Source organism: Cebidichthys violaceus, unplaced genomic scaffold, assembly GCF_023349555.1.
Source record: "Cebidichthys violaceus isolate CVI_PGR_0920_01 unplaced genomic scaffold, fCebVio1.0.p SCAF_2, whole genome shotgun sequence".
Lineage (NCBI taxonomy): Eukaryota > Metazoa > Chordata > Actinopteri > Perciformes > Stichaeidae > Cebidichthys > Cebidichthys violaceus.
In genome coordinates this window covers 1,964,680-1,988,436 of record NW_027176372.1, presented here as the reverse complement: position 1 = coordinate 1,988,436, position 23,757 = coordinate 1,964,680, and the positions used below count along the sequence as shown (strand labels likewise).

The 23,757-nt window shown below is 41.2% G+C and overlaps 1 protein-coding gene and 1 pseudogene across 2 annotated transcripts; both read right to left on the bottom strand.

Annotated features, from left to right (window-relative positions):
- The window catches only part of LOC137875106 (NLR family CARD domain-containing protein 3-like), a 47,519-nt pseudogene that overhangs the window by 9,544 nt on the left and 14,218 nt on the right, over nt 1–23,757 (bottom strand).
- On the bottom strand, nt 386–17,851 carry LOC137875107 (protein NLRC3-like). 2 transcript variants are annotated; one of them, XM_068714079.1, is made up of 5 exons: nt 8,303–9,438; nt 8,029–8,202; nt 7,382–7,555; nt 3,583–3,756; nt 386–2,246 (listed from the first exon to the last, which is right to left on the bottom strand). In XM_068714079.1, exons 1-5 carry the CDS (start codon nt 9,379–9,381, stop codon nt 2,234–2,236), a joined length of 1,614 nt encoding a protein of 537 aa, XP_068570180.1. In that variant the 5' UTR covers nt 9,382–9,438; the 3' UTR covers nt 386–2,233. The 2 variants fall into 2 exon arrangements, with proteins under 2 accessions (XP_068570180.1, XP_068570179.1); XM_068714078.1 differs by lacking the exons at nt 386–2,246; nt 3,583–3,756; nt 7,382–7,555; nt 8,029–8,202 and adding exons at nt 10,424–10,706; nt 12,400–15,847; nt 16,814–16,987; nt 17,763–17,851 and having other exon boundaries at nt 8,299–10,085.

The following is a 23,757-nucleotide window of genomic DNA, read 5'->3' as shown; positions in this document are numbered from 1 at the left end:
TCAAGTGTTTCCTCAGATCTGTATCAAACTCCGGGAGAAGTTACGAGGCTTCATGTCTGTGATTTGATCTGCAGAGGAAGGGCCTGGAGCACCGACAGACCCGTCACATTCCTCCGTCCTGCTGCTGCTGCAACCACCTGAGCGGGGCGGAGCCACGAGCACCTCTCACTCCGCTGCTGTTTCCAGGAACCAAAGTCTGACGAATGAGCAGAAAGTCCAGGAAGTTCCTTTCTTTCAAATTTAAACACCGGTTTTATTTTGCCAAACATTTTCTTCAAAAGAAAAGTAACATTTTCAAGGATATTTTCTCAAGAACTGCACTTGAGTACAAGAGCTACTTGTACTCAGTGGTGTAAGAAGTATTCAGATCCTTTACCACAATAAGTACAAAGTTACTATTTATTATTAATATTTATTTCTGAGATCTAGTACAGTAAAAAATACACTATTTACCTCTGAGATGTAGTACAGTAAAAAGTACACTATTTACCTCTGACATGTAATACAGTAAAAATGCGACAGGTAGTGGAGGACTGGAACTAGTCCAGGATGGACCTGTTTAAAAGGCCACCACAGGAGGAGGAACCCCGTGGGGTTGGGATCCTCCCTCGGTTATGAAGGTCAGCTTCAGGACTCTGACCCTAACACCCTCAAATTAGGAACCAATCTGACCCCTACTGCTTCACCACAAACACAACAGTTATGTCTAAGTCCTGTAATCACATGAACACCAAGCATGATAAACCAGCAGAGCATCAAAACTATCTGAGGCAACCAAGTTAGTAAATCACATAGGTTTGAACAACACCATTTAAGATCAGCTTGTAGCAGGTCTGTTATTCATATTCATATCCAATCATTCACTGCTGTCAGCCTCTCCCAGGAGAAGAGCTCTCTGACCTTATGGAGACTACGCAGACACCCTCAGAGACCAGCAACACTGGACTTTGGTTGGAATGTACAAATTACAAACCAGTTTAATTGGTTTATACAATAAAAAGAAGATTACAAGTTACAAAAATGGATAATATAAAAAGCAAATAATTAAAAATTAAAAAGTTCAAATCATCAAATAATCCTCGTCAAGAAGACTCCAAGCTAGAAACACCTGAATAAGCCCAAAAAGCCCTGATTGTTTGTAGTCTGCTCCTATTTCTACCTTTTTATTTGGAGCATTGTTAATCTCTTGCTCCATATATCGTCGACTACTTAACATTAGTAAATAATTGGATGAAGCTGTTTACGTAGTCTTATAGTTCATGAAAGACTTCTTTAGGTTAGCACTTATTTCTAAGGTTCCTGTCTGGTCTTCCTGGTGGAACATCAGTCAGGGTGTTTCCTAAACAGTTACCATGGTTACAGCATCTGACCTTACATCCTGTTTCTTTTGCTGACTGACAAAGATCAGAGCAAAGTATGTCAAACCAAGATTATCTCATTAAATCATCTGAAACCGATTATGGTTCACAAAGCATATCAGATATGACATCGATAAACTATTTTCACAATAGTTTTACAAATGTGGTTGAACATTATCATGAAACAAATCCTGCAAGTTTTGTGATGATGGGATTTATAGTCTGATTTATGTTATGATATGACCAGTTTTGGATTTGTAGCGCCCCCTGGTGTCTGATTTAAAAATACTTTCAGAGTTTGTTTCAGTCACTCTTGTGGACAATTTTCTGGTTTAGACAGTTTTGTGGAGATTGGAGTTTAGGAGGAGATAGCAAACATCTGTATACGGTCCAAAAGGCTGTTTTGTAGAGCAGACTTAGCTGAACATGGGTGTCAAATTTCAAGTCAATGACTTCTGGTGTGAGGGGCGTGGCTTTTCAAAAATCGCATTTTGGGATGTTAATTACAGCGCCACCATGTGGCTGATTGGAGTCATATTTCCTGAGAAGCACATGAAGATCATTTCCAGTTATTGTTCCAAGTTTCATTTTTCTACCTCATTCCAGCTCACGGGAGTTTGAGCTGAAGCGGCAGACAACAAATATGAACCCTAACAAAAATAATCACTAAAATTTCCAAAGGTCCTCGGGCCTTAAATAAGAGTACATCTGTTGTTATATGAGGCCCAATGCCTTCATATGTGAGAGGGAGTCAGACTTTAGTCTTTTAAAAGTCTTCAGGTGTTTGGTACACTAAATAAAATCCAGGTGGAGGAGGTGGAGCAGTCTCCAGTCTCCAGATGCTCTCTGGATCATCAGGACTCAGCTGACAGAGATCACTTCCATATGCTGAGAGAAGAAGAAGACAAGAGAAGAGATGAATGAGTGTTTACAGAGACTCCCTTCATCAGCCGTCAGTCAGTGACGCAGCACATCCAGTAGAAAGAGCAGCTTCCTCTCAGCTCTCATGTTAACTACACTGAGCTCCAAGCTCACACACCTGCAGACACTTTGGGCCTCCAGTCTGTTGACTCTGCAGGTTTCACTGAAATAAAGTGCTGAGGGTCCTGAACGTATCATGACTGCAGAACCAGAGAGGTGTTCACTGCTCACTGTAAAGATGGATTTAACCCTGTTATGCTGCGTTCACAACAAACATCAAGCGGACTTTTCACGCCACGCGATTACATACAAAGTAAATGCAAAGTCGCTAATAGACATAAATTTGAGCCAAAAGACGCGATGCAAATTTAAATATTTCCAACGGAGTAAGAAATACACCTGAGGCTGTGTCATTAAAGCCTTTCAGCGGTGAGCTTCTCCTCCTTCATCACTGACGTCCTGATGGTGTTGAATCAGAAATGGAGGATAAACATATTGTATCCGTCTGTGTTCACCCAGAGGTCTATGATACCTCATACAGAGACCAAACTATGTGTATAAATGTATGAGTATGAACCACAGACTGTCTATGGTACAAACAATAACCACACTGACCTATTTACACCTAGATGATGGAGCAGCTACAATGTTAGCATAGCCTAGCATTTATTGATCCAAACTTCATTCAGAAAACAACCACTTTAACAGTTGTTTGCTTGTCATCTTGTGGACAGACCTGACAAAGCATGAATTCAGACTTTTTACAAATCAACATCATTATATAGTTATTTCAGCATCCTTTGAATGTTTGTTGAACTTAAATCACAGCTGAATCTGTTCATTTTGGGTTCATACAGCTGTAGTAAACCAGCCGACGAGTGTCTGGATAGATACAGTGAATACAGCCTCCAGATGATGTTATGAACCAGACATGATGGAGTTTGGTTTCAGATATCTGGGACTTCCTCAACTTGTACAAAGCAGCACTAGTGCTTATTTCAGCCATGATTGATGATTGGCTACATGTAACGCTGGTTCTATGAAGTGAGAGCCAGTGATGTGCAGGCTTCAGTCAGACTGATCTCAGAGCTGTGACAAAGATGAACTGATAGTTTGATAGTTTGATGAATGAGGACCACTGTCTCTAAACATCTGGTGATGCCGTCAGGTGTTAGTAAGCTTCACTTCCTGTAGACGTGAACAACAACACATCCACTCAAACACAATCACAACAAGCCTGTGGATCTGTGTTTGGTACAATACTGCAGAAACCGGCATGGACTGACTCCAACCCTCTACTGACCCAAAAGTCTCCAGTCTACAATGTGGACTCCTCTTAAGATCAGACAGCAGCTTCACGTCTGAATCCTTCAGGTTGTTTCCTCTCAGATCCAGTTCTCTCAGATGAGAGGGGTTTGACTTCAGAGCTGAGCCCAGAGAAGAACAGCCTTCCTTTGTGATTTGACAGTGTAACAGCCTGCAAACACACAAAACAACACAGAGTTTCTTATATCGATACACAATGAAGAATTATTTTCATCATCAACATGAGTGGCTTTCATTTTGGTTTCATCTTCTTTTGTAAACAGACATTTTGTGAAAATCCTGTCACTGTAAAGACATTTAAAATCATTGATCAGTATTGATCCAGATTCTTCAGAGTGGATCAGAAAATTAAATATTTATTCAAAGTGTTGGACGAGCCATCCAACACTTTGATCCCGAGCAGGATAGTGGTCAGTTCACCATTCAGTTTACACCATTATATCCAAACGCATATGAGCAGAGACACTAGTAGACATTGTTATCCCACAGTCACACAAAAAAGAAGAGCTAAATGTTTTGAAAAAAAGTCAGTATCAGAAATATATTTTTTTAAATATTACTTTAAAAGTTATTTTCCTAAAACTTAAAAAAAAAAGTTTGGTTCTTTACGTGTGATTAAATTACATTTCCTTTGTTATAGTGAACACTGAGTCACTCAAGTATAGTATACTTTATTCATCAGGTATAGTATATATAGTATATTCAAGTAACTTTTAGTGTCTCTTTGTAGTTTTTGTGTCTTTTTTGAGTCTTTTTGTCTCTTTGTAGTCTTTTTGTGTCTCTTTGTGTGTAATGGAGTGAGACCTCTGCTCGCAGGAGGCCGCGGACCTCTCGCTCTTTCGTTGTTGTTTGAGCAACGAAGTCACGCTAAGAAAAATCAGCTGGATCCGGCTTACAATGAAAAAGTATTTATAATTCACAAATGCTAAAAAGACAATTACAAACTGAATTACACTGTCGACAGTAAGGAATTGCGAAACCGAGTTCAAACACTCTCCCCCCCTAACCGGCCAACAAACGCCAGTTTACAGTAAAGAAGATCGCCAAGAACTGAACAGCGTCTCTCCGAAAAATGTTTTTATACCCAAAAGTCAACGGTTTACATTCAAAATCTAGTAACAACTTCAGTGGCTGGCTAAAATTCAATTGTCTCCTCCTGGCCTCAGACAATGCTCTCCATTGGTCCATATGATGATCCTGGTAATGTCCGTTGGTCCACCTCCTCGTAAAAGCTCCGTCCATCCGACCCCTGCTTGACCACCGTCCTGTATCCCGCGGCGCCGATTCACCTCCGACCCATCACATCTCCATATATGGTCATGAAAAACTCTGAAACTCTCGCCCTTCCTCTCCTTGCCCTCTCTCTACTCTAAACAGTCAACTACTATACTTCTAGTCTAATACATTCAATTGATTAAGATTGTGTGGTTTAACACTTTTGTAAGTAATATATGTTACACTTATACTATCCTTTACAAGTGAATATACTGTAAACCTATTCTACATTTCATAAGTGAATATTTTGTGAACATATGATATTTTATACTTTCTTTAGGTGTGCTTTAAATCAAACTATTGTACTTCTAAACTTAAATTCCTCACAGTGTCTCTTTGTAGTCATTTTGTGTCTCTTTGTAGTTTTTTTGTCTCTTTGTAGTCTTTTTGTGTCTCTTTGTTTCTCTTTGTGTCTTTTTGTAGTCTTTTTGTGTCTCTTTGTAGTCTTTTTGTGTCTCTTTGTTTCTCTTTGTGTCTTTTTGTAGTCTTTTTGTGTCTCTTTGTGTCTCTTTGTAGTCATTTTGTGTCTCTTTGTAGTTTTTTTGTGTCTCTTTGAGTGACATTTCGTAGGTGAAGGTCAGAGACCAAAAGACCAAAAACAAATAAATAAAGTAACAAAGAGGCTACAGGGACCTGCTCTCCAAAGCGTGCACCTGCTGCACACATGTCCTACACTGAGTGCAGTCCGAGACACACACACACACACACACACACACACACACACACACACACACACACATACACACACACACACACACACATACACACACACACACACACACGCACACACATAGTGACCATGAATGGTCAAATTTCGAATACATACAGTAATTTCAAAACGCACACACAAAGACGATTGGCAAAGATCAGGATCAGTCTGGGGCCTCTTAGTTCCTCTTGTCGTGTTCTTTTGTTGATATTTCATGATCAAAAAGAGTAATCTAAGGGTTAAGCAACCTAAAGTTCTTCTGTTGTGGTGTGCTACAGGTTGTATCAGGCACCTGAGGACCATTGTAACCTTTTAACCTATGAATTGTATGAACCATATGAACTATCATTGATCACATATTTTTTTAATTGCTTGATGGAAGTTCACTTATTGCTTGGGATAGGGCTCCTACCTCATAAAGGTAGCAGTCAGACAACCCTGCCTAAAGAGTACATATATTAAAGAGTACATATATTAAAGAGTACATATATTTGGAAGTTTACTCTGTTATATACCTGTCTTGGCCAGGTCTCCCTTGAAAAAGAGATTTTTAATCTCAATGGGACTCTCCTGGTTAAATAAAGGTTTAAATAAAAAAAAAATATATGTAATATATGCATGGCAACAAAGCTCATATAATCGGCTGTTACTGTAATATCATGTTCTCATTGTGTTGTACCTAACAGTGAGCAAGAGTGTCATAAGTCCAGAGTGAAATTAGGAACTACTAAATTCAGTCTTAAAAGAAAAGTTCAACTAAAGGCCGTAACCAGGCCACATAGCCTGTCCGGGCGGGGTGCAGTGCTCCGAGCTGTCTCGCAAGACCGACACGTGAGGGCAGCACTTCCTCTGGTGCATGCTCAGACTGATATAAACCATTGATTTTGAAGAATTGGAGGCTGGCTTTTTGGCTTGCGTGCTGACAGAGGAAAGGGAAGGTGCAAGTCTTAACTTGTGTTCAATTTTAAATTGAACTTTTCTCCGGACTTTTGGCACGACACTTTGCTCACTGTTGTAGGCTTCATTCTATACGGGTGTTGCAAACTGTTTGTGAACCATTTTTTCCTCTATATTTGTAACAAAATAGATATACTTTGAATTGATTTAAATACACAAGTTAAAGCTTAACTATTTTCTACGGCTCCATCTTTTCATCTTGATCCGGACAAAGAACCTAGAGAGAGGGGCCTCTTCTACGGGGTGCCGCTCAGCCCCTGAGGTAAGCTGTAGAAATACTCACACTACGGTGCATGTACTGATTTCACACACGCACACACACACACACACACACATACACACACACACGCACGCACGCACGCACACACACACACACACACACACACACACACACACACACACACACACACACACACTCACACACAAAGTCACAGGCAGCAGGGAAGGAGGAGAGACCTGGTGACAGTGTGAAAAGATTCAAACCAGTGGATCACAGAGTAGGAAGATAAAAATGATTCTTCTTGCCCGTAATAGCTATCCGAGCACTATAGTACATCAAAACCAAAGTATCAGGAGTAGAGGGTGAATCAGAATAGAATTAGAAGAAGAAACAAAAGATCCATGTTCCGCGGTCTAAAACAATAAACTAGCAAACCGCTGTTATAGGTTTATCTCTTTAAAAATGTATTATTAGAACGTGCAAGAGAGAAAGGAGGAGCATGCGACAACATATTACCAGAAAATGTACCACTTTATGGATCTATACGTAGATAAATCAAATAGAGTTATTAATGAAACATGAAGGTGCTGCACTAGCAGCAGACAGTGAACCCACCTCAGAGACTCCAGTCTACAATGTGGACTCTCCAGAAAACCACTCAGCAGCTTCACCCCTGAATCCTTCAGGTTGTTCCAACTCAAAATCAATTGTCTCAGATGGGAGGGGTTTGACTTCAGAGCTGAGACCAGAGAAGAACAGCCTTCCTCTGTGATAAGACAGCCTGACAGCCTGCAAACACACAAAACAACACACAGAGTTTCTTATATCGAAACACAATGAATAATTATTTTCATCAAGTGGCTTTCATTTTGGTTTCATCTTCTTTTGTAAACAGACATTTTGTGAAAATCCTGTCACTGTAAAGACATTTAAAATAATTATTACAGTGAAATAAGTTATTCCATTAGAAGTAGATTGCTCTAACAAACTAAAACCACAAGTTAAACCGTCCTGGTTCCCTGAAAGCAGGTGGGCCAAAGGATGTTCATGTTGGTTGGACGAGCCATCCAACACTTTGATCCCGAGCAGGATAGTGGCCAGTTCACCATTCAGTTTACACCGTTATTTCCAAATGCATATTAGCAGAGACACTAGTAGACATTGTTATCCCACAGTAACATTTTGGTAACACCACCATGAACTTAGCAGATCCGATATTTAGACCACTTCGTCATCTTTGTAGTAAATCACCTGATCCTGACCTTAGAGTTTCAAGTGTACAGTGTGGACTCGCCAGCCCAGCAGAGAGCAGCTTCACTCCTGAGTCCTGCAGGTCATTTTTACTCACGTCCAACTCTTTCATACTCGAGGACTGGGAGCTAAGGACTGAGGATAGAGCTCCACAGCTTCTCTGTGAGAGGTTACAGTCTCTCAGCCTAGGGGAGGAACAGGGATTAATACAAACAAAATGTTTAATCAAAGTAAAATATCAAACATATTTAGTAATGGTAATGTATCCGTAGTGTATCTGCCTACAGAGCTTTGTTGGAGGCTTTGACCACTGGCAGCAGCCTCAGAAGAGCCTTCTCTGAAGCAGAGTATTTTTTCAGGTCAAACACGTCCAGATTTTTTTCTGATGAGAGTAAGATGAAGACCAGAGCTGACCACTGAGCAGGAGACAATTTATCTGTGGACAGACATCCTGAACTCAGGGACTTTTGGATCTCCTCCACTAGAGAACCATCATTCAGTTCATTCAGACAGTGGAACAGATTGATGCTTTTCTCTGGAGACACATTCTCACTGATCTTCTTCTTGATGTACTGGACTGTTTCCTGATTGGTCTGTGAGCTACTTCCTGTCTGTGTCAGCAGACCATGTAGGAGTTTCTGATTGGTCTCCAGAGAAAGACCAAGAAGGAAGCGGAGGAACAAGTCCAGGTGTCCATTTGGACTTTGTAAGGCCTTATCCACAGCAATCTGATAGAGATGTTTAGGTTTGTTTCTGAAGACTTTAGACCACCAGGAGGACAGCAGCAGGTTGACACCAGAGTTGATGAAGGTTAGATGGACATGAAGAGCAGCCAGAAACTCCTGAACAGTCAGATGGACGAAGCAGAACACCTTGTCCTGGTACAGTCCACTCTCCTCCCTAAAGATCTGTGTGAACACTCCTGAGCACTTTGAGGCTGCTCTGATATCGATGCAACACTCTGTCAGGTCGGATTCATAGAAGATCAGGTTGCCTTTCTGCAGCTGATCAAAAGCCAGTTTTCCCAGAGACTCAGTCATCTCCCTGCTCTCTGGACTCCAGTGTGGATCTGTCTCAGCTCCTCCATCATATTTGACCTTCTTCAGTTTGGACTGAACCACCAGGAAGTGGATGTACATCTCAGTCAGGGTCTTGGGCAGCTCTCCTCCCTCTCTGGTCTTCAACACCTTCTCCAGAACTCCAGCAGTGATCCAGCAGAAGACTGGGATGTGACACATTATGTGGAGGCTTCGTGAGGTCTTGATGTGGGAGATGATCCTGCTGGCCTGCTCCTCATCTCTGAATCTCTTCCTGAAGTACTCCTCCTTCTGTGGGTCAGTGAACCCTCTGACCTCTGTCATCATGTCAACAGACTCAGGGGGGATCTGATTGGCTGCTGCAGGTCGTGTGGTTATCCAGAGGCAAGCAGAGGGAAGCAGTTTCCCCTTGATGAGGTTTGTCAGCAGCACATCCACTGAGGTGGACTCTGTAACATCAGTCAGGATCTCAGTGTTTTGGAAATCCAGAGGAAGTCGAAACTCATCCAGACCATCAAAGATGAACACAACCAGGAACTCTTCAAAGCTGTAGATTCCTGCTTCTTTGGTTTCACTGAAGAAGTGATGAACAAGTTCCACCAAGCTGAACTTTTTCTTTTTCAGAACATTGAGCTCTCTGAAAGTGAATGGAAAGATGAACTGTATGTCCTGGTTGGCTTTGCCTACTGCCCAGTCCAGAGTGAACTTCTGTGTTAAGACTGTTTTCCCAATGCCAGCCACTCCCTTTGTCATCAATGTTCTGATTGGTTCCTCTCTTTCAGGTGAGGCTTTGAAGATGTCTTCTTGTCTGATGGTTGTTTCTGGTCTGTCTGGATTGCTGTATGCTGTTTCAATCTGTCTGACCTCATGTTCATCATTGACCTCTGCAGTCCCTCCCTCTGTGATGTAGAGCTCTGTGTAGATCTGATTCAGAAGGGTTTTGTTTCCTGCTTTAGCAATTCCCTCAAACACATTCTTGAACTTCTTCTTCAGGTTAGATTTGAGTTTCCGCTGACACTCAGTAAGAATCTCTGGATGAATAAAACAAAATCAATGAGGGGTTGTTTCAGTGAATGTGAGTAATTTCTAACAAGTATACACATTTCTGTATTAATGAAATCTATTTATCTCATTTGATAACTAAATGCTCTGAATAGGTTATTGATTGTAAAATGGCTTAGTATCATTTAACATCAACTGACATGTTGTGCTTCATGTTTCCATGAAGTATGTTGTCTCCAAATAAAGAAGGTTTATTACTTAATTACAGGAATTAGGAACAATAACTGGTTAGGGAATCAATGACATCCAAGCAGTACCTTACAGTCACACCAGTGTGCTAATTCTTTTTGTTCATACCATGACTTACCTTTGGGTTCCGATTTGCTTTTTGATAAACTCTTCACTAGATTGTTCTCACACATCTCCACTAAAACTATTCGGGTCACTTTAATAGTGTTTATGCTGTAGTTCTTGACCATCTGATCCACTGTGTCCATCCGGTCTGCATTCTCCAGTCGACTCTTTGGGATTGCTTGGAAGCCTTCTAGGACCTCCTGCTCCAAAAACCACTTGAATTTTTTAAACTGGTCGGCTCCTAACTTCTCCAAAGTGTCCAAGAGGACCTTTTTAGCTGTCTCCATCTGTCCTCTCTGTCAAGATACAAAATATATTGTTTCATAATACTATAATTCTTACATTTTAAAATCATGTGATGAAAGAATAATAATCATGCTGTACATATTTACTGACAATCAGTCACTTAAAGGAGAGGATGAAGAAGATTGCTTGATTGCGTAATGCACATGTGAGGATTAATTACAGGCCTGTGGATGTTTTCTGAGGTATAACAGGAGATTCATAAGACGGCTAACATGCTGTGACTTATTTACAGTCTATTACATACATTTTACAGGGTATTATAGCATTTTCCCTGTTACTACACCATCAGACACACAGGTCATCTAGGACTGGTTTTGTCCTCTGGGACAGTTGAGACATGAACTGAGCAAACAGGAGAATATGTGAATAATATTTGAATGGTCCCTGCTCTTCAGTGTGTGGATGAATATGTGTTTTAGCGCCGCAGTGTTGCTGGATTGATTTGTCATGCTTTGTTGTTATATAAATATATGTGACTGGTTCTTGTGAGTTTGTTCTTGTCATTGTGTTAATTGCCTTGATTTTGACTATATTGTGCGTTAATAACAAAGCATCTTGTCATGCGTGTATTCATGTATCTGCACGTAGTGTATTTGTAGGTGTTGAGCTTCAATTTTTCACAAAACAAATAATAACCTGTATGGGTTAGGGGTCGGACATTTGGTTCTCTGCTTGGGCTTTTGTTTTCTTTTACAAAGCAGGAATTATGCTCTGGAGAAATGGGGAGTGTGTTTCTCCGCTGCAGGGAGAGTTTGTAGCGTGTGTGCTGTTGGTTTTCCTGCTAACCTAGTTTAGCACAGCTTCCCAGAACACACGTGCCTCACCAGAGTACAATGTTGTTCTTCCATGGTGGGCGTGTCAGACAGCACGTTGTCTGTGACGTTGGGTGGGTTTGCCATCTCTCCACTGAGAGAACATTAGATTTCCCACAATTTAAGCTTCTGCATTTCCCAAATTAACTAGTTTCATACAAATGTCTTGTTTGATTCATAATGCGTACTGAACCGTGAGCCTCGTACTGAACGGTTCAATACGAATATGTGTTTTGTTAGACCCCTAATAACCTGTGGCTGTGGCGTCATAATGAGGTTATTAGGAGGTGGCTCAACTGTAGTAGGACAGCACTGAAGGCCCAGGTATAAAACACACGGCCTGCCACTCATAAGCAAAACTAACAAATAGTTTATTCTCAGTTTATGCAGTGAGATAAATTTACTCTCAAAACATTTTTTTTGTTTGCGTAATAAAGACAAATATACCTTCATATTCCTCATATCCGTTATGTTAACAAACATGCACGATCATCACTGTGTTGTGAAACAGAGAAGCAGCTCTGAACTCTTACAAAATGTTGAGCAGAAGAAGATTTAACTGTTTCACCACCAGGAAGTGTGTCTCTCTGTTCCTCTTTTCACTGAAAAAACAGACTTCTACAGCCTGGAAATGTGAAGAAGTTACAGAAACACACTTTACCTTCATTCATGCTGACAAAAACACATTTTACCTTCATTAATACTCACAGAAACACACTTTAACTTCATTAATACTCACAGAAACACACTTTACCTTCATTCATGCTGACAAAAACACACTTTACCTTCATTAATACTCACAGAAACACTCACAGAAACACACTTTACCTTCATTAATACTCACAGAAATACTCACAGAAACACACTTTACCTTCATGAGCTGAGCATGTTTGTTGAACTGCACTTTAACACTGAATAAATAATGTGCAGTTGAAGCCCCGCAGCCTCAGGTAGAGTGGCCACACCTGGACCGACTTCACATCATCCAAAGAGTCAGAAACATCCAGCAAAGATCCTCTCTGGTGTCCGCTCCTCACCGCTCAAGTGTTTCCTCAGATCTGTATCAAACTCCGGGAGAAGTTACGAGGCTTCATGTCTGTGATTTGATCTGCAGAGGAAGGGCCTGGAGCACCGACAGACCCGTCACATTCCTCCGTCCTGCTGCTGCTGCAACCACCTGAGCGGGGCGGAGCCACGAGCACCTCTCACTCCGCTGCTGTTTCCAGGAACCAAAGTCTGACGAATGAGCAGAAAGTCCAGGAAGTTCCTTTCTTTCAAATTTAAACACCGGTTTTATTTTGCCAAACATTTTCTTCAAAAGAAAAGTAACATTTTGAAGGATATTTTCTCAAGAACTGCACTTGAGTACAAGAGCTACTTGTACTCAGTGGTGTAAGAAGTATTCAGATCTTTTAACACAATAAGTACAAAGTAAAAAGTGCAATATTTATTTCTGAGATGTAGTACAGTAAAAAGTACAATATTTAGCTCTGATATGTAGTATAGTAAAAAGTACACTATTTACCTCTGAGATGTAGTACAGTAAAAAGAACAATATTTAGCTCTGATATGTAGTACAGTAAAAAGTACACTATTTACCTCTGAGATGTAGTACAGTAAAAAGTACACTATTTACCTCTGACATGTAGTACAGTAAAAATGTGACAGGTAGTGGAGGACTGGAACTAGTCCAGGATGGACCTGTTTAAAAGGCCACCACAGGAGGAGGAACCCCGTGGGGTTGGGATCGTCCCTCGGTTATGAAGGTCAGCTTCAGGACTCTGACCCTAACACCCTCAAATTAGGAACCAATCTGACCCCTACTGCTTCACCACAAACACAACAGTTATGTCTAAGTCCTGTAATCACATGAACACCAAGCATGATAAACCAGCAGAGCATCAAAACTATCTGAGGCAACTAAGTTAGTAAATCACATCAGATTGAACAACATCATTTAAACTCAGCTTGTAGCAGGTCTGTTATTCATATTCATATCCAATCATTCACTGCTGTCAGCCTCTCCCAGGAGAAGAGCTCTCTGACCTTATGGAGAGTATGCAGACACCCTCAGAGACCAGCAACACTGGACTTTGGTTGGAATGTACAAATTACAAACCAGTTTTATTGGTTTATACAATAAAAAGAAGATTACAAGTTACAAAAATGGATAATATACAAAGTAAATAATTAAAAATTCAAAAGTTCAAATCACCAAATAAACCTTGTCAAAAAGATTCATTCTTTGTTGTCTCCTCCTATTTCTACCTTTTTACTTGGAGCATCGTTAACTTCCTGGTCCAGATATGGTCCAGTCAGGGTGTCTCCTCAACAGTTACCATGGTTACAGCATCTGACCTTACATCCTGTTTCCTTTGCTGACTGACAAAGATCCGAGCAAAGTATGTCAAACCAAGATTATCTCATTAAATCATCTGAACCAATTATGGTTCACAAAGCATATCGGATATCACATCATAAATGACTGGAAGTCACTTCAACATTATCATCATTAAATGATCACTCAGTAATAATAGAAATCAAAGAAGTAAAATCATGACAGATTCATTGATAGGAGAGAAATCAATAGTAACTCACTGAGTAGAATACAACTTAAAAGCATCAAGACTTTATGAGTCTAAAATAGAACTAAAGAAAACAAGCCAAGTCTGTTTCACAGCGCCGGGGTTACAACTAAAAGAATAAGACTAAAATATTGTTATTCATGTCATCAGAATACATCTGCAACACGTTAATGTAACAGAATACACACATGTAGTAGATGTTGTGCTCTACATGAGACAGTGATATTATAAATCTGTTCATTTCATCATTCACACAGTCTGTGATTTATTGCCAGCTGTTCTTTCTGCATTAAGCAGTTTGAACTGCGTTACTTTTATGACTTAACTTCTTATTTGTTCAATATTTCCTAACGATCCACGTACTGAGCTCTGATTGGTCAGTAGGCGGTGCTTTTATACGAGTTGATGTCTCATCTAGAACGTCACCTACTAATAACCAATAACAGCTAATATTTTATTCTGACCTATGAATGTAATTGGTGGGCGGGGCTACACCAACATTACAGAGTCAAGACTCCTGCTGCACAGAATAAAACCTCTTTTTGTGAGTAGGAGTTCTTTAACCCTGAGACTCTGTGAACACAGTTGATGTCACCCGTCACTGATCAAACCTAATTCACATAATATTGGAGATTATATTTTAATATTTATGAGTGAGGATCGTGGTGCAGAAGCAAATTTTAGTTTGAAAGTTACTTTTTTTAAATAAGGTTGTGTATAGTGAACGTATTTTAACAACATTTTAGTGACAGTTTTTAACTTTACTACGTACTTAAAATAACTGAAAAGGACCATGCACATCATTACTACTGGTGGTGCCCCCTATTGAACATTTTCACATTAGTTTTACAAATGTGGTTGAACATTATCATGAAACAAATCCTGCAAGTTTTGTGATGATGGGATTTATAGTCTGATTTATGTTATGATATGACCAGTTTTGGATTTGTAGCGCCCCCTAGTGCCTTATTTAAAAAAACGTTAATTTTGTTTCAGTCACTCTTGTGGCCAATTTCTGCAAGATTTGTGGAGATTGGCCAAAGAGTTGTTGACTTAAGTCTGGTTATGTGCTGAGCCACGCCCCTTTTGATGTTCTACGGGTCAATATCTTGAAAACTAAATAAGTTATCCACAAGATTTTGTTAAGTTGTGAAAATGTTTTAGCATTAATGATTCTCAGAACATTTGGTATCATCAGAGGTAAGGTTTAGGAGGAGATAGCAAACATCTGTATACGGTCCAAAAGGCTGTTTTGTAGAGCAGACTGAACATGGGTGTCAAATATCCAGTCAATGGGTCTTCTGGTGTGAGGGGCGTGGCTTTTCAAAAATTGCATTTTGTGACGTTAATTACAGCGCCACCATGTGGCCGATCAGAGTTCTATGTCTTGAGAAGCACATGAACATAATTTCCAGTTATTGTTCCAAGTTTCATTTTTCTACCTCATTCCAGCTCACGGGAGTTTGAGGTGAAGCGGCAGACAACAAATATGAACCCTAACAAAAATAATCAGTAGAATTTCAAAAGGTCCTCGGGCCTTAAATAAGAGTACATCTGTTGTTATATGAGGCCCAATGTCTTCATATGTGAGAGGGAGTAAGACTTTAGTCTTTTAAAAGTCTTCAGGTGTTTGGTACACTAAATAAAATCCAGGTGGAGGAGGTGGAGCAGTCTCTAGTCTCCAGATGCTCTCTGGATCATCAGGACTCAGCTGACAGAGATCACTTCCATATGCTGAGAGAAGAAGAAGACAAGAGAAGAGATGAACGAGTGTTTACAGAGACTCCCTTCATCAGCCGTCAGTCAGTGACGCAGCACATCCAGTAGAAAGAGCAGCTTCCTCTCAGCTCTCATGTTAACTACACTGAGCTCCAAGCTCACACACCTGCAGACACTTTGGGCCTCCAGTCTGTTGACTCTGCAGGTTTCACTGAAATAAAGTGCTGAGAGTCCTGAACGCATCATGACTGCAGAACCAGAGAGGTGTTCACTGCTCACTGTAAAGATGGATTTAACCCTGTTATGCTGCGTTCACAACAAATGCCAAGCAGATTCTTCACGCAACGCGATTACATACAAAGTAAATGCAAAGTTGCTAATAGATGTAAATTTGAGCCAAAAGACGCGATGCAAATTTAATTAAATATTTCCAACGGAGTAAGAAATACACGTGAGGCTGTGTCGTTAAAACCTTTCAGCGGTGAGCTTCTCCTCCTTCATCACTGACGTCCTGATGGTGTTGAATCAGAAATGGAGGATAAACATATTGTATCCGTCTGTGTTCACCCAGAGCTCTACGATACCTCATACAGAGACCAAACTATGTGTATAAATGTATGAGTATGAACCACAGACTGTCTATGGTACAAACAATAACCACGCTGACCTATTTATCTGGGACTTCCTCAACTTGTACAAAGCAGCACTAGTGCTTATTTCAGCCATGATTGATGATTGGCTACATGTAACGCTGGTTCTATGAAGTGAGAGCCAGTGATGTGCAGGCCTCAGTCAGACTGATTTCAGAGTGAGGACCACTGTCTTTAAACATCTGGTGATGCCGTCAGCTGTTAGCAAGCTTCACTTCCTGTAGACGTGAACAACAACACATCCACTTAAACACAATCACAACAAGCCTGTGGATCTGTTTGGTACAATACTGCAGAAACCAGCACGGACTGACTCCAACCCTCTACTGACCTCAGAGTCTCCAGTCTACAATGTGGACTCTCCTCAAGATCAGACAGCAGCTTCACTCCTGAATCCTTCAGGTCGTTTCCCCACAGATACAGTTTTCTCAAATGGGAGGGGTTTGACTTCAGAGCTGAGACCAGAGAAGAACAGCCTTCCTCTGTGATCTCACAGTTGAACAGACTGCAAACACACAAAACAACACACAGAGTTTCTTATATCGATACACAATGAATAATTATTTTCATCATAAACATGAGTGGCTTTCATTTTGGTTTCATCTTCTTTTGTAAACTTTTGTGAAAATCCTGTCACTGTAAAGACATTTAAAAATCATTGATCAGTATTGATCCAGATTCTTCAGAGCGGATCAGAAAATAAAATGTTATTATTATTAATTAATATATATTATATATTAATATATTGAAAAATACCAAATGCTCTGAAAAAATGGCAGCATCAGACATGTTTTAAAGAAAAATTACTTTAGCAGTTATTTTCCTAAAAATTAAAAAGAGGTTTGGTTCTTTAAATGTGATTCAATTAAACTTTCTTTTTTTAATAATGAAAATTGAGTTTTTCAAGTATAGTATATTAAGTATATTCATCAAGTATAGTACATTCTACTGTATTCAATTAACTTTTTGTGTCACTTTGTAGTCTTTTTGTGTCTCTTTGAGTGACATTTCATAGGTGAAGGTCAGCGGGGCCCCTGCCACTTTGGGCCCCTGGGCCTGTGCCCGGTCGGCCTGTTCAGTAATCCATCCAACAGCAGGAAGAAGCCAGACAAGTTATACATTTCATGATTGTAGAGGATGACATGCAGACGAGGCAGCTGATGTGAAGTGGAACATATTACCAGAAAATGTATCACTTTATGGATCTATACATAGATAAATCAAATAGAGTTATTGATGAAACATGAAGGTGCTGCACTAGCAGCAGACAGTGAACCCACCTCAGAGTCTCCAGTCTACAATGTGGACTCTCCAGAAAACCACTCAGCAGCTTCACTCCTGAATCCTTCAGGTTGTTTCTACTCAGATCCAGTTCTCTCAGATGGGAGGGGTTTGACTTCAGAGCTGAGTCCAGAGAAGAACAGCCTTCCTCTGTGATCTTACAGCCTGATAGACTGCAAACACACAAAACAACACACAGAGTTTCTTATATCGATACGCAATGAATACTTATTTTCATCATAAACATGAGTGGCTTTCATTTTGGTTTCATATTCTTTTGTAAACAGACATTTAGTGAAAATCCTGTTACTGTAAAGACATTTTAAAATCATCATTACAGTGAAATAAGTGTAGCGCCCTGCTAATTTGTTTACATGTGTTTTTTGAAATTTCTGTAAAATAGTACATTTGCATTTGTGTTCATAGGCAGAGAAATATAGTTTGGAAAAGTACTCAAGTGTCCTACAGTTCGAGTTGCCCTAGTACCTATCATGTCCTTACCGTATTGGTTGGTCAGGTGTCAATGTGTTTCCAGCCAATCAGGAGAATCAGAGGAGACTTTTTGGTAACCTACTGGGTTCTTAGAGGGGCGGAACTAACGACCGGAGAGTGCGAAGCGGAGAAAGAGAGAGAAAAAGAGGGAAAGCGGGTGAAGATAGAGAGAGATGTAGCACTAGTTATAAGTTCAGAAAATGTGTGTTATTGTTCTTAGTTGATGGAGTTAGAACCAGAGTATTTTGTAGCCGTGTATGGTCCAATAATACCAGAAAGTGAGCCGTGTTGGAAGCCGGGTGGGTCGGTAAAACTTTTAAGTGCCGCTGAGGTCATCGCTGCATCTGGACTTAGCTGCTAACAAGCTAGCGGCTTCGCTAGCTGGGTGAAGAGAGCCAGCGTGTGCGCGGGAAAACCCCTTTGTTTTGCACCGAGTGTGTGAGTGAGTCTGGGAGATAAACATGTGATGACACGGACCTTTGTAGTAGCAACATAGGAAACTCATTGGGGTTTGTGAATTTCTGGCTAGTGTGTGTCTAGAACTGCCACAAGCTGCTGCAGTAGATGTGCTCAGGACTACGCTGCAACCGAGAGATAGAGACGCAGGACAGATGTTCCTCTCATCACAGCGCCTCCTGCTGGACCCAGGGTTTACCAAGTCTGTTATCTACCGCTCTCTGAGTAACTGAAGATCAGTGAGTACTGACCACAACTTTTCCTTGAGGAATCAAATGAGCTCCAACAAGCGCGCCAACGTTATGGTACCATCACACTGACTATCAAATCCCAGGTACTGTTATTGTGTGATTTTTATTTTTCTGTGGGTCACAATTTTGGTGTTATAATAAATGTTGACTGTTTAGATATTCATGTGTTAAAGTAATGTCTGTCAATGTATAAAGTAAGGGCTAAACAGGGCTACAAATGAATGCATGGGAGTTTGAACTCACAGGACAGTATAGCTGTATCATCAGCTACATCCCTCTCCTACACCCCATAACTTCAATGTCCAGCTGAAGAATGATTATGACATTCTTGCCGTACACGACTTCCCTCCTCTGGCTAGGGACTCCCAGCTTCCTACACCATCCCAGCTGCCGCGTCAAGGGACCCACAGCCCCGGGTCCCCCGAGATCCCTATGCCAGTCATTCCTGAGCCCTCCTCTCGCACCGGGACTTCGGTCCCCCGTTCTCTCAGTCCTTGCCCGTCCACTCCGCCACCACTGGTTAAATCCTCGGCTCCATCCATGCGTATTACATGCGCAGTGTTGTCGCCTTGTCCCCTCTTCACCCCGACGACACTGATAATCAAGGACTCCATAATCCGGAATACCCGTTTCTTCAACGCGGCCACACACTGTTTCCCCGGAGCAACGGCTCAAGACATCCTGCTGAAACTGCCTGGTCTGCTGCACACCCTCCCGTCTACCATTCGGCGAATTATCGTTCATGTGGGAATCAACAATACAACCCTCCACCAGTCTGAGTTGACCAAGATTGATTTTAAAAATCTTTTACACTTTTTAAACAGTTGTGGACTGCCAGCTAGCGGCTAATTTACAGCATGCTGTATAATCCTGTCTTCATGACTGACTATTTACTTTCCACACACATGCCCCTTCCTCTTCTTCTACGCTGCCACCTCAGAGCACAGTTTCCCGTGACTGCTCCCCCTACTGGCCCTCCCTGTCATCAACCCCTTCAGCTGCAGCTCTCCCCATCCAGACTATTGTGACATAGAGGTTGCCCTGTTCACACCAGATTCACAAATCCATAAACAAGAACAACCTCTGCTACATCCGTCCCAGTGATGTTCATATTGGTTCCCAGCACAAGTTCACCATCTACAGCCCCACTTCTGTCAATTCCATCCCGTCTCTGTGGTCTCAGCACCGGCGTACAACCACTCCCTCATTACGTCATCATACCAAACAGCACGTGAATCCAGCCAACCTCAGAACCCTCCCCAAATCCCCACAACCAATCACAAAACACTCCATGAAACTTGCTCTGTTCAACACCCGGTCATTAAGCAACAAAAGCCCAATCATCAATGAATTCATCACTGACAACAACCTTGATATCCTCTGTCTCACTGAAACTCATCAAAGTCACCAACGACCTCCTCCTCTCCTCAGATGACCACTCTCTCAACATCCTGGTACTGCTCGACCTCAGTGCAGCCTTCGACACCATCAACCACTCCATCCTCCTTTCCCATCTCGAGTCCTCCCTCCACATCACTGGCACAGCCCTCTCCTGGTTCAAATCATACCTCCTCATGCCTCCTCTCCGACCGTGAACAGTTCATTACCATCAACAAATTCAAGTCTGACACAGCCCCAGTCTCTCACGGTGTCCCCCAAGGCTCAGTACACGGTCGCCTCCTTTTCATCCTCTACCTGCTCCCCCTTGGCAACATCATCCGCCACCATGGTCTCCACTTCCACTGCTATGCTGACGACACCCAGCTCTACATCTCCACCAAATCCATCACCCCCACCATCCACTCCACCATTATTAACTGCCTCACAGATATAAAAACCTGGATGCAAGCCAACTTCCTCAAACTCAACAGCGACAAATCTCAAATCCTCATCATCGGCCCCAAATCCCACCACAACTTCTCCCTCTGCATCGATATGGCACCACTGTTCCTGCCTCCACACATGTCCGTAACCTTGGTATCATTTTTGATCAAACCCTCTCCTATGAACGCCACGTCAATCACATCACAAAAAACGCCTTCTTTCATCTCAAAAACATCGCCCATCTCCACCCTTCCCTCTCCTCTGCTGCTGCTGAAACACTTATCCACACCTTCATCACCTCTCGACTGGACTACTGCAACAGCATCCTGTACAGCTCACCCACCAAAATCATCAACAAACTTCAATACATCCAGAACTCAGCTGCCCGTCTGCTCTCCCACTCCCGTACCAGAGACCACATCACCCCAGTCCTCCAAAACCTCCACTGGCTCCCCATACAGCAAATAATCCACTTCATGATTCTCCGGATCACATACAAAGCCCTTCACAACGTCGCCCCTTCATACCTTTCAGACCTCCTGCACCGTCACGCTCCCAACCGCAACCTCAGATCCGCCGACGCTAACCTCCTTACCCCCCCTACTCTGTCCAAGCATCGGACCTGGGTGGACAGGGTCTTTTCCATTGCTGCCCCCTCCCTCTGGAACTCCCTTCCCCAACACCTCAGACATTCTCCCTCACTCGCCACTTTCAAAACTGCACTTAAAACTCACCTATTTAAATCTGCTTTTAACCTGTAAAGTCAGTTATGTATGTTTTCTTTCTTTCTTTTTGTGTTGTTCCTTACTGTTATGATTTTGTTCTTAAAGGAAATGCTTTTATTGGTTTGTGTTTTTACCAAGTGTCTTTGAGTGCCTTTTAAAGCGCTATATAAATAAAATGTATTATTATTATTATTATTATTATTATTATTATTAACCAGGCCTCTCTGCACCTTAGTCACAGTCATTCACTTAAATTGAGCTATTGTAGACCCTCTCCAATTCACCTCCCATGAAACAGGGGTATGATATGAAGACCTTGAACTACAATTGGAATTGAGAAGGTGGGCTATAAGTTATTCCAGTGAAGTAGATTGCTCTAACAAACTAAAAGCACGACTTCAACCGTCCTGGTTCCCTGAAAGCAGGTGGGCCAAAGGATGTTCATGTTGGTTGGACGAACAATCCAACACTTTGATCCCGAGCAGGATAGTGGCCAGTTCACCATTCAGTTTACACCATTATTTACAAACGCACATGAGCAGAGACACTAGTAAACATTGTTATCCCACAGTAACATGTTGGTAACACCACCATGAACTTGTATGCAGTAGATCACGTCAGAGCACTTCAGACTTCAGAGCTGAGAGCAGAGAAGAACAGATGACCTCTGACAAACTGCAGTAACTCAATCTGCATAAAGAAGAAATGATGAAGAGAAACAATCTGTTCATAATCCAATCAGATGTGTTCATCTTTTAAATGTGGAACTCAACTTCACAAGGGTTTTCTGCAGCGTGGTAGCAGACGTGTGAAAGCAGCTTAAGTCAGGAGAATTCATGACTTGTTTAAAAAAAAAAATTCAGGACAAACTGATCACAAAGCAAATGTTCAAATGAACCTGGAGCACAACAGGTTGGTAAAAGATGTGAAATGGATGATGCTTTACATAACTTTGAGACATCTGTTACAAAATGTATTGTTCCAGATTCTTCAGAGCGGATCAGACAAAAAAAAGCTAAATGTTTTGAAAAAAATCAGTATCAGAAATGTTCATTTTAAAATATTACTTTAATAGTTATTTTCCTAAAATGTTCCAGAAAATGGATCACTTTATGGATCTATACGTAGATAAATCAAATACAGTGATTGATGAAATATGAAGGTGCTACACTAGCAGCAGACAGTGAACCCACCTCAGAGTCTCCAGTCTACAATGTGGACTCTCCAGAAAACCACTTAGCAGCTTCACTCCTGAATCCTCCAGGTTGTTTCCACTCAGATCCAGTTTTCTCAGATGGGAGGGGTTTGACTTCAGAGCTGAGTCCAAAGAAGAACCGCTTTCCTTTGTGATCAGACAGCGTAACAGCCTGCAAACACAAAACAACACACAGAGTTTCTTATATCGATACAAAAAGAATAATTATTTTCATCATAAACATGAGTGGCTTTCATTTTGGTTTCATCTTTTGTAAACAGACATTTTGTGAAAATCTTGTTACTGTAAAGACATTTTAAAATCATTGATCAGTATTGATCCAGATTCTTCAGAGCGGATCATAAAATAAAATATTATTATCATTATTATTAATAAAATATATTGAAAAATACCAAATGCTCTGAAAAAAGTCAGCATCAGAAATGTTTAAAAAAATTACTTAAGCAGTTATTTTCCTAAAAATTAAAAAAGGTTTGGTTCTTTAAGTGTGATTAAATTAAACTTTCCTTTTTTAATGATGAACATTGAGTCTTTCAAGTATAGTATATAAAGTATATTCATCAAGTATAGCAGGGCTCACTAATAGGCGGATCACGGTCCGGATCCGGACCCAGACGCTGTCCTATTCGGACCCGGACATATAACTGATGGATAATTGAGAAATATACATATTGGCGGAGCGCTTCTATTTTAACCTGCACAGCTTTTCTAGCCTTTACGGCACTCGGTCAGCAGTCCAGGAAACACACAGACCAATTACATGCATTGTAAATCATCTCACGTGATGCTACTCAGCCAATCGAATATCTGTATTCTGAAACGCATCGTGAGCCGAGTGAGATTTACACACGGACACGGGAGAGACGAGGAGAGGGAGAGAAGTGGGAGAAGTAAGTTGGAGAAGCAGTTTCACATGGCGTGCTCTAAAAAGAGAGAAGTGGACCGCGAAAACAGTGCTTTTAACAAAGAATGGACGGACTCTTATTTGTTCGTTCTTCCTGCTGGCGCTACAAAACCACTGTCTCATATG

What these genes read in the sequence shown, in the direction of transcription:
- LOC137875107 (XM_068714078.1), bottom strand. An exon ending in AAGCAAATCGGAACCCAAAG is followed by an intron (nt 10,086 to 10,423) that starts GTAAGTCATGGT and finishes TTATTCATCCAG; the next exon opens with AGATTCTTACTGAGTGTCAG.